The sequence below is a fragment of the Eurypyga helias genome, unplaced genomic scaffold (genome assembly GCF_000690775.1).
Source record: "Eurypyga helias isolate BGI_N326 unplaced genomic scaffold, ASM69077v1 scaffold5716, whole genome shotgun sequence".
NCBI lineage: Eukaryota > Metazoa > Chordata > Aves > Eurypygiformes > Eurypygidae > Eurypyga > Eurypyga helias.
Window position 1 is genome coordinate 1 of NW_010257187.1, and position 18062 is coordinate 18062.

Below are 18062 nucleotides of genomic sequence, written 5' to 3' on the forward strand. Positions count from 1 at the left end.
CGGGCGCCATCTTGTGGAAGGCGCCGCCGGCCCTCAGCCGCCGCCCGCAAAGGCGGCTCAGGAGGAGGCGGGGAGAGGCCGCCTGTGTCCTCCGGATCGCTGTCGCGGTGCGGGGCGATTTCCTGAGCGGTGCCTTTCATCTCCCTGTTCTGTGAAAACCACCACAGCAATGACCGAGTCTGTACGTAAGCCAGGCTGACAGCTCCTCCGCGTAACAGACTCCACCGTACCGTTATGGCTACAAACTTGCGGTGTACAGCCATGTGGGAGAACACGCTTGAAAAGCAAAGATGGGACACAAAACTAACAAAACTAGGGAAAAGTTTGCAGCACGTAATAAAACGGTAAATTAGATGTCTGTTTTCACTTTTCCAAAGGGCATACAAACGTGTTGTAGGCAGTGCTGCAGATTTGGGCTTAAGGACTGACCAAGCTAGAGAAATGTACTGCAGAAAGTCATGTCTTAAATACAAAAGAACATTAAAAAGCTGCAGAAAAAGGTAAGAGAAGAAAAGGGTATCACTAGCAGTATCATTAGCAGGGAAATCGATTGCTGAAGCCAGATACTGTGTCCTCTGGGGCCTTAACATCAAAGGAGTGTGAACACAATGCAATACATTTTATATGGAGTAAAACTGCATTTAGAAAAACACATTTTGATACTAACATCAGTTTGGACTCAAGAAGATGGTGCTGTTAACACTACATAATTTAGGTGGAAAGTAATCACAACTTCGAGTTGAAATCTGGAGGTTAAAAAACTCTGAAAGCAGTAATGTGAAGGAGAAAACCTCACAGCTCAAAGACCAGTGGGAGAGCAGTGCGGTTAAAAGTAAGGAAGAAACCACCTTCAGTTGGCCTGCAGTATGCATTACACACTTCCACTTGTCCTGCTGTAATACATTTTTGACACTTACCCACTGCTTCTTCTTGGTCTGTGAAATCAGTTGCTTGTGCTGGCCTGCTAGCTTCTTAATTTCTTCTAAAAATTCTTCTTTGCACTTCTCCTTCACCTGCTTACATTTTCTGTCCATCTCTCCTTGTGCGTTGGCCACGGCTTTATTTACAGCCTGCCTTTTCTCTTCTTCCATCTCTGTACGCAGCTGCCGTAAGAAAGTCAGCAAAGCAAGTTAATGGACAGCTACTGGAATGAAAGTGTCTTCTTTAAACCTCTACTCTTCAAATCTCTATTACTCAGGTGGGTGGAGGTCACATAATTAAAGATTTCTCCTATTTAGACAACAAAAAGTTATCTCCTTTGGAGTTGTAACAGAACTTCCAACCCGTAAGAAACGTTCAAAATAAATATGTCACTATATTTCTATTCTGCTAGGCATCTACAAAACCAGCTGAATAGGTTCCATGTACATTTTGCCAACAATCAGTTTACGTATTTATGAATTTATCTTAGACAAACATTTTGTCTTTTCCAAATCTACCACTGCATATAAATCTACAGCAAGGGGACACTGGAAAACAAAACAGAACATCCCCGATGTGAGAGACACCTTTTAGTTTTCACTGTCAGTGGGATCCCTTTGCCTTTGGTCACTTATTGAAAAGCTTGGTGTCTTAATCCTACAGGATTAACACTTGAACTTCCTAGGTTCATTCCATAGTCCTTCATTCAGAAGGAAATTCATCTTAAAACAGGTACTTAGAGAGGTCAGACAAATCATCCTCTAAATTGTGCTGCTCTCTCCAGCCAGAGGTGACCAGCTCAGATACTGAGTTTTAAACAGGTTATCGTTAGATGAGAAAATTCAAACAAATTTCAGTTTATCTATTTAATGTTTAGGTCAGAAGACTGACAAAAGAAGAATTATTTATGAATAGCATTTAAACAATGCCATTGTTTATAATCACACTTGACGATGGAAACAAAGGCTTTGTAAAGGGACGCTCATGAATGAACAGTTAGTTTCAGTTTTGGATCACAAACTGATTTCACTGGACAAGAACCAAAAAAAGCAGGAGTTTTCTGTTTAAACTAAGGTCTGTTGGTCTAGAAATGGTCTAAAAAGCAATAATGAAGACTATTTTTATGTGGTCTCTTTGGAAAAGGTTTTTTATTCATTTTCTTAAGGGTGGATGTTAGAAAAATAGAAAAAAAAAAATAGGAAAAAATCCCACACTCCTCCCCTCTCCTCAAACGAGAGTGTAGGTGGTGTTTAACAAGCGTTACCTTTTCCACTGCCTCTCGCACAACTCTCTCAGTTTCTCTTTTGTGATCAGCTTTCATCCTGTCCTTGAAATCGTTAAAGATTTTGGTGTATTTGTCATGGCACATGTTCTGACACACTCCATCATTACTGGTCTGGGTGCTCCGATGCAGCATTTTTGGAGAAGAGGCACTTAACTTCTTGGTCTGAGTTGAGACTGAAACTTTTTCAATGGGCTGAGGCATTGTGGGAATTTCCTGGCTTGAACTTACTGCTTCAGTTTCAGGTTCTGGCTCCTACAGAGAAAGAACAAACTCGTACATCCAGGTATCAAAACAGAAGAGGTTAACTCTCAGCTCCCCCTGGAGAAAAACCATAATGCCAGTGCAATGAATGTGAAGGTGCCTCTTGAAGACCTTCAGCACTAATGGGACGTGGGATCCCTCCAGAAGGAAGCGCATGTATGGCATCAGCACGCCACGCTCACCAGCCTCGCGTCCCAAGAAGTACAACCAACATCAGAGGCTGTGCTGAATCACTGCAGGTCCCTTGGGACTACTGATGGGTTGCTATACATTGCTCCTCCTACCATTCTCCCTGAAGAGACTGTAGCTGCGTGGCCAAGGTGCCTGAATTGTTTTGGCAAACTCTGGGCTTCCTCTGGCCCAACCAGCTCCACTGGAGTCTCTAATATCCCACTGATTTCACAGAACTGCTGCAAAGATTGATTTGTACTTCAAAGGTGCTTTGAAGATGAAAGGCTAATGAGCATCTTAAGTCGTGCTTCCAATAACGCAGAACTAGGCTTGGATGACCACAGAAGCTTTCTGTAATTACACAATTATCAGGAAAGAAATCATGGTTACTGTAGTGTGCTGTACTGAATTTAGCTGCCTGTGTTACTAAACTGTAACACCAACTGCTCCCGCTCTTTAGAACAGATAGAAGTAATACTCCTGCAAACTCCTATTGGTGTTTGAAGTGTCTGAAGACGCAGATGAACATCATTTGGGGTTTTTTTAACCTGGATTTTTTTAAAGCTCATTTAAAAGTGCACAGGCAAAACACACAGTCCTTGTAACACCAGACTTGCTCAGGACTGGATTTTGTGCCTGTCTGTGTGATGGGGCACTGCTCTCACCAATCCAAAGGCTGACTGTATCCCTTTACAACCAATTACTTTCGAATAGGTCACCACGATTGACTTCTGGATCACTGATCAAATATGAGCAGAGCTAAGAAGGCAAATGTTAAGACATAAATACATGAAACAAATTACAGCATTTGACAGAAAACACAATAAAAATGAAAAGACAGCCTAAACTGCAGCCTCCCCATCTTGCACTCACACACGGAGTGCCCCAGGGAGCACAATGCCTCCACTGATGCAGGTGCCTCCTGCGGTATCTGACATGATGGGGAGGCCGGTGCCCAAATATTAGGAGTGGCAACATCTGTATTTCAGGCACCAGGGCCATCCCACGGGACTCTGGTGCTAAAAATACCCGCAGCCCCCTCTGTAATGGAGTCCTGAGTCCTCTTCCGAGGACTGTGCGTCTGTGCAACTTTTTCTTAGTGGTCAGCATGCAGCTGAGACAAGGCCAGGAAAAAGTACTCAGAAGTTAGGAAATCCGAGATTTACGGCAATCTCAGTAACTGCCCCCTTGTGTACAAGCACGGTAACACAGTCCCTCGGTTACACCATCCTTCAGTGTGCAACTTGGATAAACAAGCAAGTTCCACGGACAAAGGTGGATATGACATTGTATAAACTTCATATTCTTGATCATGCAAAATACTTTCTAATCCTTGCTGTTTAGAGATTTATTAACTAGCCTGAATTTGTCATTAAAAAAGAACAGTGTTCTGCTGAGTGGCTGTTGAGTTATTCAAGATGGAGAATATTACCACGGTGACACCAGTGGCTTGCGTATGGGAGCTACAATCATGTTTGTTAGCAAGGAGGACCAAGCTATGGGGCTAGAACTTCCAAGATTAGTACTGTAACATCAGTAAAAGGTGACAAAAATCAAAGGAGTGTCTATTAGAATGTCAGACTTTTTGTACTTTGCTGTCTCTACCAACACAGTAGTTGAGGTTACTTACTTCTTTCTTGAGTTCCATACTCTGGTTACGTCGTCCTTTCTTTGCTCTTGGTTCCTGAGTAACCTTTAGCTGTGAACATCAAGAAAAGCATATTGAATCATTACAAAAAGCAGTTCATCTGGGGCGCATTCACTGTAACACGACTGATGTTACCTTTTATTTGCAATTATTTGCAATTACTTAATTTAGCAAATAGAAAGCTGAATACTGTTGACAGGCTACTGCAGATCACTGCAGAGCACAGAGTTTGATGGCTGCTCTTATGTTCCTGCATCAGGGAATCCAGTGAAACAGGCGTAAGCATTAAGCAAGTGAAGGATGAACAGCCGGGGTGGAGCAGAAAACACGCAAATGGACACTTCAAACCCTGTGACTGACATTTCTGAAAAACTGGGAAAATGGCACTGTTACCTTTTGTAAATATTATTTGTGACTGATTTCCTGTTTTACCATGCCTTGTTGCATGACTGCATAGACGACGTTAAATGAAGGGGCTACAGAGGGTTAGCTACGCAAACCAGGCTAAAAACCCACTCAAACCACTTTGACAAGGAGCGTCCGCTTCAAGCAACATTCACTTTTACAAGCTTAAGTTTTTAGCTACAAATTGGATGCTAGACCTGTTTGACAAAAGGGCAAAGGAAGAGGGTCAAAAAATGCTGATTTTTTAAAATACAGACTTAGAGAGAGGATGGTGGTTTTAAATGAGGAAAGAAAATGTTGCCAGCGAAAATGTTGCCAAAAATATAGAGAAGCATCCTGCAAGCTATGAAAATCTTACTGCTAAGTCAGTAATAGTCAGTATGTAACACCCTCTTGGACAGTGAATGACTAGCAAGGTTCAGCTGTGATAAGTGAATTTCCATACAGCAATGCAAAGTTTTGTATCTTGGCCCTTTGTGCGTTGCACCTTTGTCAAAGCAATTTAATTTTTTCTTGTTTTTCAGAATTAATTTTAATGACTTTAATCTGTCACTGGTCACATGGTCCTCAAGTGCAGCCTTTGCACCTAACTTCAGTTGGACTTGTTGAAAATGTCACGGTTGGTGTTACTTGGGGATCTGTAATGCAGAATACGGTCCAAAGTGAACATACTCCAGCTGTGAAAAGGCTGAGCAGCCACAGGGTTGTCCCTTGACAGGAGTCCAAGAAGGCAGTGTTGCAGCCTATCTGATATCCATGACCTTTAACTTGAACATTCCTGTTTAACTTTAGAAATCTTGGTCTGTCTCATCAAGGTGCTGTAGGTGACAGACATTTTGAAACTTTCCAGAGGTCATCCAAGAAACTGAGGAAAGAAGAAAACTCTATATTCTTGCTATTACTGAGCTACAAAACATAGGGAAAATAAGCCTTTGAACCCTCCTTGTGTTACCACAGAACTGCAGACAGAGCGCGAGGCTAATTTAATACTAGTTTCATCAAAAATATGTCATCTTTTTAACCTTTAATAAATTGCCCTGACTACTAACGCTGTGGCAGCACTCACCTGCTCATTGCTGGTGGAAGAGATACTTGACTCCGCCTCCTCTTCCCCTTTATCTTCATTCTTTGATTTCCAGAATCTCCCCTCACGAAGAAAACGCTGGTGCAGTTCCAGCTCATCACAGGCCTTCTTCCACCCCATACTGCGTTTCACGTGCAGCCGGTGGATGTTCACGGTGATATCTTGAATGTTTTCAGAGGGGATCCAGGCCCTTTTGAATACACAGTACAGACAGGTTCAGAAACATTAAATACAGATGAAGGATCTTGACCTGGGAAACGGACTTCAAAAGCACTTTTCCAGAGTGGCCGATCACAGACAATTCCTTTTTACTCAGAATTTCTGTGTATCCAACACATTTGAAAAAACCCCCGAACCGCACACCATTTGTGTTAGCTAAGCACTTGTGAGCTGTGGGTGCAATGGCTGAAAGTCTCTTTATTTTGGGTGAGCCACAAACCTCCTCCAGCATCACCATAAGTCACATCTCCTACCTTCTCTCTTGGTAAATGCCCTGTGTCTGACATAGAAACACCTTTACTGAAGGTTCATATGCTAATCCAATTCAGCTCTTGACCTCTTTGCTAAAACTGTCAAGGAATGTGCCAAATTATCACCTCGAATGGAGACATTTTGTAGTTTGTGCCCCTGTCTATCAGGACTGAACTCGTGGGGACTGTCATGCTGTTTTGGACTGAATTCATGCCAGTGATTTGGTTCCAAAGGTACTTTCTCCTCTTAAATATTTTCAGAGTCCTCATACAGTTAGATGGGGCAGCTCTTGACATTTTGAAAGGTTATACCAGGCAACACTGGACATTAAAGAAAGTCACTGTCATGTACATCTACATCACAGAGTAACAAATTAGATGTCTGTGGACAGATTTTCAGTTCTTGCAGTATCAATTTCATTTCAGAGTCAAAGAAACAATGCTAATTTACACCAACCAGGAATTGGCCTTTCCTCCCAGTCCAGCACAATAACTAAGCAATGGCACTAGTAAAATGTATTTTTTCTTTTCTATCAGCACAGTTTTGAGAAGTTGCAAGCACCTCATCCCACAAGTGTCATGTTACTAAGTTTGAAGCTGTTTGAACTTCATGCCAAAACTACTAATGAGATAAGCTGTGTTTGCAAACAGATTCAAGGTATGTAATTCTGTGAGACACAAATAAAGATCCTTTACCCACTTTATGCCTATTAGCAAATCTTGGTAGTTCGTACAGCAAATGAAAACATGTTCTGTGCAAGCTGCACTAAAAGCAATTTAAATAAACAGCCTCATAAAACACTATTACAGAATTGTCTAGGCCCTTTTGGGATGCACCAAAATATACCACCTTCCTAACAACCATGAATGACTTTGCAAATGTCTTCTCTCCTCACATTATAGCCTTATAAATCAAAAAAAAAAAAAAAAATCAGTACATCCGCTGTGGTAACACCACTACAACCGTCCTCAAATGCTGAGCAAACAACTGGAGATGGAAGTAAAAGCTGATCTCTAGGAGTGAAGTTTCCAACGCAAAGAGTTATTCTCTGAAATTGCAAACTGGTGCACAGCAGGTGCTCCGTCAGTGTTTCACCAGTGAGACAAACATCTGTGATGTATGTTATGTTACTAAAACACAGAACTGCAACCTGCCTGCTCACAAGAGAAAACTGCACAAAGTCCATACTGCTGGTGGTAAGAGTGTGCTCCTGTCCTATTTCCACCTTGGCCTGGATTAGCAGGCTGCTACTGATGGGAAGGAACAGTTGAACTTCACTTGCTTGCTTTAATTAAAATGGCATTCAGTAACATCCCTATGGCAACTGTGGAAAGGGAATCTGAGCCATTTCGCAACTTCGGATGTGTTAGACTGAACTTTAAAATTTCTGAAACAATCATGGCAAAGTTCTGAGTCTTTCTAATGTTGGCAACTAGCTGAGCCAGGATTTACAACATGATAAATGAGATAAATTCTTTTAAGTATTGTTTGTAAAAAGTAACACATGGAATTAATAAATTACCTTTGGTGGTGATGGCCAAAAAAGCGAACATCAACTTGATTGTCCTCTTTCTGCATGACTTTGGCTGGCCAAAACCCAAAGCCTTTCATTTTGGCCCAAACCAACTCATGATTAGGTATCTGGAAAAAATGTTGCATTTATTATTGGATATGAAGTATTTTATTCATTTCTCCCACAAATATCTTGCTGTAATACTATGCTAGTATCTTAAGAATATGGTTGCTGCTTATGTCTGGTGCTACTCCCATTTTTATCTTCTGACGATACGTATTTTCCTGTTAGACGTATTGCTTGGATGAAAGTAAAAACCATATAAAGTCTGAAAAGGGTGTAACTGTCTATTGAAAACAGAGATCTTAAGCAGCCCAAAAATTAAACTTGTCTATAGCTTCATCCAGGAGCAAAGTTTTATTTCTGTAAGCTCCTTATTTTCTTGTGAGACTGTTGTACCTGGCTGATAACCAAGTTTTATAACCTATATTGTCACAGCTTTGAACTTCAATAACCACTTCGCTTGTGTAAAATATCTAGGCTTACAGAATCTTAACCACGCTCTTGAAACAAGCCTACAGAAACAGAATATGCATTAATGACACCAAAACTGCAGGCTTTTATACAGAAAAGCAAACAAATAAAGATCTGTGTCAGCAACATACGCAAGGATAGCAGAACCAATTGTCAGGTCGCGCGTTTGACAAATAGAAACAGTTCTTGCAAAGCTGCAGTTCATCCAGCTGAAAAACAAAAAAAAAAAAAGTAAATAAGCACCCAAATCCTGTTTATGTGACTTCAGTAGTATCACTCTCTCTTAAGTAGCTAAATTTTTCAGCCCTACTTGCTAATTTGGTGGAGTTACTTCTGCCTCTGCAAACTCATAGAATCACAGAATGGTTTGGGTTGGAAGGGACCTTAAAGACCATCTAGTTCCAACCCCCCTGCCATGGGCAGGGACACCTTCCACTAGACCAGGTTGCTCAAAGCCTCATCCAGCCTGGCCTTGAAGACATCCAGGGATGGGGCATCCACAGCTTCTCTGGGCAACCTGTTCAACTCAAGGTGTAAAACTGAGGTGACCTGAGAGTGGATGGAAGACAAGCTGCAGAAGTGTTATCCATGTTTTAGAAAAACAAGGCAGAGGGAGGAGACTAATTCAACTCTTAAAAGATCTATTAAAGTTAAAATCCAAATAACAGTTCTTTAAATTCATCAAATATTTAACGTGCACTCTGAAAGAAGTAATTCGACTGTATAAATGCAGAAAGTATGACAGCTCCCCTAGCTTTATTTTTTTGGTCTTCTCTGAATGTTGAGAAATTTTTCAGTGCCAATTACAGTTTCAATATATATTAGCAAGCACAATTATGTATTACCAGGTTATTTTCAAAACAAAAATGGGAATATCTGTGTTTTCCAAATGATAGTCTAGTTGCAAATAAAACCAAAAAAAACCCTAAAACCCCAAACCCAAGAGAAAGACATTCTGAATCAGCTGTTAGAAAGTTACGGGCAAGTTTGTAACAAACTTCACACCCTTTTTATTTTTGGAATAGGAAGAATAATTTTCTTAGATTCTGAAGTTAAAATCTACATTTTGGTTACTTGGTGGTACTTACTTCATGACATGTGTCTTTGTAAAGCATCCTCGCGATATCAGCTTGTTCACTGTCCGCTGAAAATGAAAAACACACGGTATGAACAATCCCAGTATGATCAGAGTGCTCACAAAGACTTGCCACTGTCATTGCTATGACTTTCACGTTGCAATTCTCTCACTTGAGAATACAAAACATAATTTAGTCACTTGAATAACCCTTCCATTTAAAATTTTCTAACAATCAGATCTGTATTTGTTTTCTCTTTCATATTTACATGCAAAAATACTGTTGGGAGCTTTTAGACTGAACAACACAAGTGCATATCTGAGGAGCAGCAGCAGGGGGAGAGGGTTGCTCTTAATATGGATCCAGTTCCCATCTCTGCTAGTCCCTTAATGACACAGTGCAACTGTCCTCAAACATGGCTTTCTGCTATCACCTCTTGACAGGAACACAGGTACAATCATGTAAGGATTTCTGCTCAGGGTAATGCTTCACAGACTATTTATCACGGTGTGTTTCCCTTCACATCTGTGTATTTCTCTGTTAGCACATTCACATCTCTCCCTACCAACAACAGTGTGGATGTCCTGATGCTGCAAATACGTCTCACACTCCTCCCAATTTTCCTGATGTGGGCTGCGTCGGCAGGGCAGAACCACAACCCTCCTGAAACGATGGATCTGGAGAACCTTGTTACATGACCTGGCTATAGCTTCTGGACACAGTGGGGGTGTTTTTCCACTTTCAATCAGACTGTCCCACCGTATCCGTGACTCACTATGCTCCCAGTGGCTGGCAGCTTCACACTGCACCGGCAGGACACTTGTAGTGTGGATGTAGCTGTGTTTGCTGCCACAACATGGCAGAGACTGCCCACAAGTGAAAAAACGTGTCTGTGGTACATGTTTCTGCTGACACAGCACATCAGAGGTCAGACCTCTTCCTACCCTAGAACAACAACTGCACAGTGGCAGAAATCTGCAGTATACACTGACTTGGGACTGAGGTTGCAGAAGAAACAGGATGGCAAGGGTGCAAATTCCCACTAACAGGTTTTGCCAGAGAGCATGAAAATAGCTGTGTAGTAGTGGGCCAGAAAGACCCTGCAAAGTCCTTGCAGCATACTTCAAGGGCTCTCAAATGACTTCATCTAATACCAGATTCGATCCTGAACTTGTGAATTTCCTACAGTTAAAAAAAAAATTCAATAAAGCAAGAAGTCAATGTAGTACTTTACCTCCGTAGAAAATCACCGTGTTGTGTAGAAGCAGCTGAGCGTCTGCTTTGAACTCCTCGTAACTCCTGTACTTTCCTTCATTTACTTTCTACACAAAAGAAAACATCGGACTGTGAAAAAACGGTTCAAGTGCTGTACCTGTTTTACGCAGAGAAGCTTTCACAGCATACTGCACTACGTAACACAGACCAGACACCGCCGTCCCACACACAGGGGGAATACTCGCAGCTCTTGGACACGGTTTGTTGGTACCTGAACACTGGCTGCATCCGCCCCTTCATGCAGTGCCCAGGAGTGAATCAGGTGCTTTAATACCTGACTAGTGTTAAAACAAAATTCTCTTGGTTATAGCTTCATCTTAAGGTGTGGCCCAGAACACTTGTTCAAATTAAAGCACATTGCCTGAGATGAAGATTTTTGTACCTTAAAATACCAGCTAGTTTAAAATCAGTGATGACTGCCTTTATCCTTCCAGGATCTTCCTTGACAGTCAGTGTTTTCTGCTGAAGGCTGATTATCTTAATCTTCCTAACTCCTAACAAATGCCTACATGGAGCCATGCAGTTCATTTTCCTAGAATGGCCTTTTGTCTGATAAGGGCATTTTCAGCTGTGCTCTGTCAAGAACACCTATGAGAATCCCAGTCATCAAACAAAACATCATCAGTTTCTAGGATGTTATCAAGGCCAAAAGACCTGTGGAAGCAGGTGAAGGTGACACAGTGAAAGAAAGGCCTGCCCTATTTTCAGGCTAAATACTTGAAGCCAGCCAGTAGTGCTGGTCTCCAACGCTGCCAGTGAAGCTGTTGTTTATCCGTGTGCTTCAGTAACAACGATAAACCAAAGGCTTTTCACAGCTGTGGTTGTGAAGGGTGATGCGTGCTACAGCCCTGCATAGTAACCCAGCTGCAGCAATGAATGACCATGAATATGCTGTTCATTTTGGTCGTGTGCAGATTTACATGAGTCATGGTCAGCCCTTTGGTTCAGGAAAAAAGGACAGCATATTTACTAATACTTTATTTTTGGAACAATTAATGCAAAGCAGATGTTTTAAGTGAGTCTTGTTTTTTCACAATCAACAAAATGTTTGTTTCTTTATGAATCATTTAGATGTTTATAAAGTTGCCTCCTACACAAGGCCTTAATGACTAAAATTATAATACAGTCAAAAGCATTGGGCCAGATATGTAAACATGGACACTCGACACTCAAGTCCATATTCCATATTTATCCTTAGATAAAGGGTATTTTCTCTAAAGATTTCAGCTACCTACAGCTCCTAGTAAAACCTTAGTACAACAGGAATTGAGGATACTGTGTCTGAAAACTAGGCACAGCCCAACATGGTTTCACTCGGCTACCTATTTATGAGGAAAAGTTTGAAACGTTAAGCTCCTGTATCCAGTGCTGGACACAATACTGAAATACTGATCACAGGGAGAATTAAAGAGTATTTGTGCTTTAGTCCTTAAGGTTTATCTTCACTGTTAAAAGATGGCATAAGAAGTGTGGAAGTAAGAAAGCAAGTCACTCTACCTCCTGTATAGTAGGAACATCAACAGCTGAGTGCACCAGCCTTCTATACATTGGGTGTTTGTTGTCCTTCCCTTTCTTGTTTAGATCTATAGCCTGAAAGGACCATGAGACAGTGTAAGTTAACGCATTTAGAATCTGCTTAAAAAACAACCAAGCAAAAAATTACAAAATACAATAATTTGGAATATTTTGGCTGGAGAATACACAAGGCCAAACTGTAGATCCACAATCTGACAGGTTACATGTGCCTCAAACCTGAAAAATGTCCATTTCAGAGGAGCCATTGGCATAAACTACACCTGCCAAAATGATACTAATCCAAGCAACGAGACATGGTAAGTGTATGTTGAAGTACACACACCGCTTGTGACAGGGAAAACAAAACACTCTTGTAGCCCTCCTCCCTGCAGAGTCACACATGGCCAACTGCAATGCATCCTCTCCACTGCAACCCAACACTGCGATAAAATTCCGTGCTTCAGACTCACCCGCTCCTTCATACGAGAGACTATAAATCGCAGGTATGTGCTCATCTCCTGTTTACTTGTGTTTTTCTTCTTGATACTCTGTCAAAGACAAACAGGATCAGAGGATTAAACTTGACTCCAAAATTCATCCAATAAAAATTTTCCCTGCATCACAACATTATTTCAAAAGGTAACTTTGAATGACATATCACACAATTTTTAAAGGGAGAATCTTTTCTGGGAAATCATTAACACTAACACACCACAACAACTACACATGTTGGTTTGAATTATGTCTGGGCTAAGGACTTCAGCTACAGAGGATTGCAGGGTTTATTTACGCTTGTATCCATAATACCTTTTCAAAATCTCTCATGTAAAAAAGTGTCTAATTAGAATAAAGCAATGAAGAAAGGCATTTTAGGGAGCAGTCTGAGATTTATTTAATGGTGTTTTTATTAGCAAGGCATTAATATTTTTTGGTAAAATAAGAAAATGTTTTAAAACTAGTATCTTGCACCATATACAAATTGTGTGCTTGCTAGGCAAAATGACACTATCTAGGAGGAAGTCAAATAGGCTCTAGCCCGTAAAAATTCAGAGCACTTTTTACTTCTTGAGAAACATCACAGTTGTTGATTTTTGTAGTTCTTCCTTCAAAAAATCTTATCCAGATTCTGGAACACAAACAGCTTCCTTTTAGCAGTTCAGGATCCAGAGGTTTTTGCCCTCATCTTAGACTAGTCTAGAGACTTATGCCCACCCTTCAGTCAATCCAGGCTAGTGGGAAGCCCTGCACACAGAAAAGGCACTGTTACACCGAAGGCGGCTCTCTGCAACGACCTGGCATGCTCCTGCAAACCCGCCTTTCCAATTCCAGGGCCCAACAGCTGCGCACAGTCCTGCGTGGCCTGACAACAGCCAGCTGAAAAGCGCTATCTCCTCCTTCCTCTTGTCTGCAATACCTCTCCAAAACAAAAGCACAGTGAAACAACAACCGGGGCTCCAGGTTTATTATCCTGAAGGGATTTCTAACTGCTCACATCTCTTGCAAAAACGTTTATTCATCCTCACACCTTCCGAATGCAGTGACTGACAAGCTGAGCTCTCCCCTTCCCATGCCTCACATCACCACCTGTACGCAAAGTGTGTGGACCAAACTGGCTCAGTTCCACCTGCATCTTCAAATTCTGATGGTCTCTAGCACGTCACTGGGCAAGACAACTGTTGCTTCTCAAACACAAAAAACCCCCTGAATTCATGTCCTAATAGGTAGCCAACAGATATATGAGGCTTATGAACTATTAATCACTAGGAGTGTGCTGTTTCTTACTGAATTACGTATGTATGACTCTGAACATATAGAGGGAGCAGACACATTGAGTACAGAGCAACTACTTTTCCATATTTACTTGGCAAGCATGTAACTTTCACGTCAGTGCAAAAAAAGAATTGTAAGATTCGATTGTGTCCTCTCTGCTTATATTCCTCCTGCAAGACACTGAAAATCACAGGCTGGCCCTTGTGCTACAGTAAGTGTGCAAGCTATACATCTTTGGATTGTACTTTCTGCCTCCTTCTTAAATCAAAATCGTACACAGCACTACCAATGAAGGTGTTTATGTGAGTGCTTAACAGTACGCACAGAATCATTACAAACTGTACTGAGACAGCAGTTCAGTCATGAACCATATAGATACTACAGCATGCATAACAACACAATAGCTTTTTCCTAACAGGACACTACCACTGTTAGGTAAAACTCACTATGGTGAAAAGGGCCAGGTCTTTCTAGCAGTGCATTTAAGCATTATTTTTGTAGTATTAATGGTTCTGAGACCTTCCTTCCAAACTCTGGATAGAGACAGAGTTCTACCCTGTGCTGTATGTCTGAGTCACCTTCTGTATATTCATGTTTTACTTCGTCTGCCGTGAGAACGCGCATCGCGTTGGAATTCAATTCACCTATTCAGTTTTGCATAGACCAACATTGCCACTGTAAATGCAACCCAAGTGTGCATTAAATTATCTGCATTATGAAACGCTGCTGTCATTGTGTCAGTTCAGGCAGGGGAGTGCTGGATGCTTGCTCATGACACAGCATTTTAAAAGACTGAAACTTATTAGGACACAATAAAATTCACTTGCACTGACTAGTCCTTCTACACCTCCTTTTCTGACACGGTTCTGAATTTATCATCCTTTAAAACTATTTCAGAATTCATGCGAACCGTTTTTCATGCCCGTCTGGGCAAGACAGTGTGGAAGAAACTGTGTTAAGATAGATGGTTTACAGTCTTACCCTTCAGATCATAAGACAGGCTAGATAGCTGGCTCTGTATCGTTACTGATGTCAGCAATTAAGATCATCTTAAGCATCGATGAAAATGACATAATTAACTTGCCAGTTCAGGCAAACTTGCATTTCTCCACTCTTCCTTCAATTCCCTACAATTTTTTCCCTGAAAAATTTGATCTCCAGGTTCCCCCATTAAATGTTGAAAGGTAATGAATTTAGCGAATCGGAGCCTATGAGCCAGCAAAATGTCGTTTTATGGCGAGGTTGCTCACCCTTCGTAGAAAGCAAGTTATAATCCAACCAATTCATTCCCTTTTCAACAAAGATTAGCCCTTTAGGAGATACTACTCAAAAATTCCTTGGAAGCTATAATGGAAAATGTGTGATTTTTTAATAAAAACCCTCCTATTATGTATTTTGAAGACATACAGTGTGCAAAGACAAGTCAACCTAGAGTCACTTAAAGCAGGAAAGTAGATAATAATAGATGCAGGATATGATTTGCGTAAATAAAATCATATTGCTCTGGCAAAAGAAAAGACACCCACTTTCAGGTCCCTTTATAGCCAGTGTGATATACAAGCAAGCATAAATGAAAATTAGGTCATTTCATTTCCTACTTTTGGGAAACAAAAAACAATTAGAGTGGCTTGTGAATCTGTAGAAGTGGCAAGATCCACTGTGGATCTTTCCCACAGTCAGATCTACTAAGATAAGCTACTCCAAATCTTGGTTAGGTACAAGTTTCTTTCAAGGAGACTTCTAAGATTCAATCCAGCATCAAAAGATTATCAGGATCTTTATATCTGTAGGTATCCCATTTGCAGGATATATTATCTTAATAGAGGATTGCACTAGGTTTGGCTGGGATGAAGCTGCCTTCACAGCAGCTCATATGGTGCTGTGGTTTACATTTGGGACTAAAACAGTGTTGATAACACGCTCATGTTTTAGTTCTTGCTGAACAGTGTTTGCAGTGTCAAGGCCTTCGTTGTTTCTCCCTCTGTCCCCACAGTGAATAGCCTGGGGGGTACGCAAGAGGCTGGGACACTACCAGGCAGATGACCTGAACCAAAGGGAGATTCCGTGCCATATTACATCATGCTCAGCAACAGAAAGGGAGAGGAGGCTGTTTAAGGGGGTTAGCCACCTCTTGCTCAGGAACTGGCTGGGTGTCAGTCTACCCATGGAGGGTGGTGAGTGATGGCCTTCCCATCACTTGTTTTGTTTTCTTTCTCTCTTCCTCCATTTCTTCAACTATTAAACATTTTTTATCTTGACCTAAAAGTTTTCTTGCTTTTACTCGTCCTTTTCTCTTCCTCTGTCCCACTGGGAGTTGGAGAGAAGTGAGAGAGTGGCTGTGTGGTACTTAGCTGCCTAACGGAGTTAACCCACAAGGATGACTCCTAACTCACACCAATTTTTAGAGAAATCTGCAACCCTTCTGCTCTGAATCACAGTAAACTGAAAGGCCTGGTCAGGTATGTGTGTTTACATAGGGGATATAGGGGTGAAGTAATAACCTTCACAAAAGCAACCCTCCTGTAGAAGATTAATGAGATCTGGTGGGTGGAAGGCCAAGGCTGCAACCGAACTCCTTGGTTGTGGGTGCAGGAAATACCTTATGTATTACTTCTCTCTGTGACACATTGATTTCTTAGAAGCTGGTACCTGAAGGTTGGATTTACATTGCCTTTTGTATTCAGTATTCCAGAGGAATAATACTGCTTAGATGTTAAAGAGGGTAGCAATATATTTCACTGTGCAGGTGTGACTTATTTAGGAATTCCGACATGCTTATAGTGCAGGAATTCACTACAAAACTTTACAACCACACCAGGTTAGCAGCAGGTAGGGGGTACTGCCAAGAAACGTTCCATCCTGCAGTACCACCGTTTATGATGGAAGTGACTATCCTTTGCACCCTGAGTTAGCATGTAGCTCTCAACGCCCAGGGTGACAACGGTGACTAGGCTAGTTGCTGCAGTCTTTCATTTGAAGAGAATAAAACAGAGAAACTCTAAGAAGTGCAAGGCGTTAGTGCCAGCATTCTGTCTAGCTGTAAGCATTTCAGTTACATTTTCTCCACGTAAAGAGGTTTCCTTATAATCTCCCATTAATGAGTATTTTTTTCCCTTCCTCCCTCAACTGTCCGGTGTACACTTATCAAAGAGCTCCATTTCAGTTCAGTGATGGATTGGGTGAAGGCTGCTCAGTGACAGATGCATGCTTCTTAGGCACCAGCTCCATTCTCACAAGCAATTCAGGTTTCCAGGGGTGCCTCTGCAGAGGGGATCTACGTGCAAGAGTCTAACATACATTCAGCATGGCTGTTTAGAAACTCTCTGCTTTACCCACTGGCCCTTGGATTCTTTTAGGGCTTAAATTTCCAGAGGAATTTGGTGCTACATATGGAAAGCTTTACTGCTCTGCCGCCTCTCAAACTCCCAACCCTCAGGTCCTCAGGTTTCCTGTACTATTAAGAAAAGTATGCAGGCACATGGGATGGGTCCCAGAGCACCCAGTGCACGGTATGCCCCAAGCAGCACACAGAAAAGCACCTGCATGAGCAGCAGCACGTGGCATTAAGACCTGCCCCTTTCAAGACCATACACAGCTAAATTAGACTGCTCAAAGAATTAGGTGCTTTTGGAAATGTTACAGCTGAATCCACAAATTGGCTTGTACTTGTATGGTACATTAAGCACCTTCTGAATAAGAAGCATCATATTCATTAAATATGCCTTTACGTGCACAGAGAAGGGAGTAGGAAGCTCTAAGTGAAGGTTTCCCAGGATTCTTACTGCTGTGGCAATTTCCTTTATACTTTATTGAATAAATACACCCTATGCAGTGCCCAGTTCTGCTGGCTCCCTAGTTTACTCAAGAGTGCAAGCAGCTGCAAGGTGAACAGGAAGGACCTGCCAAGCACGAACATCTCCCCAGGTGTGGGCTCTGCACACCCAGCTGGCTGGTGCTCATACCCTTCCTGCACTAGGGCTTTCCTTCACCCACCAACCCATGGCCGTTACTGTGGGATTATGCCAAAATCCTGTTCATATGCTATGTCTGATCATAGTTATCTAACAACATCCCGTAAATCAGTCAATAGAGCCACATTCTTTTTTCCTTCCCTGTATTTCACATTAACTGTC

General features: G+C 41.7%; 1 protein-coding gene across 1 annotated transcript in view; it reads right to left on the reverse strand.

Moving 5' to 3' along the window:
• Positions 1–7: 7 nt before the first annotated feature.
• The window catches only part of ZMYND11 (zinc finger, MYND-type containing 11), a gene marked incomplete at its 3' end in the record, with an annotated part of 58880 nt that continues 40825 nt past the window's right edge, over positions 8–18062 (reverse strand). Inside the window, exons 5-15 of the mRNA XM_010153920.1 lie at positions 12630–12707; positions 12142–12234; positions 10604–10691; positions 9382–9437; positions 8425–8502; positions 7769–7887; positions 5758–5965; positions 4269–4337; positions 2186–2458; positions 876–1103; positions 8–149 (exon numbers count right to left, since the gene is read on the reverse strand). Coding sequence (XP_010152222.1) covers positions 8–149; positions 876–1103; positions 2186–2458; positions 4269–4337; positions 5758–5965; positions 7769–7887; positions 8425–8502; positions 9382–9437; positions 10604–10691; positions 12142–12234; positions 12630–12707 — 1432 coding nt within the window. The remainder of the gene's footprint in view (positions 150–875; positions 1104–2185; positions 2459–4268; positions 4338–5757; positions 5966–7768; positions 7888–8424; positions 8503–9381; positions 9438–10603; positions 10692–12141; positions 12235–12629; positions 12708–18062) is intronic.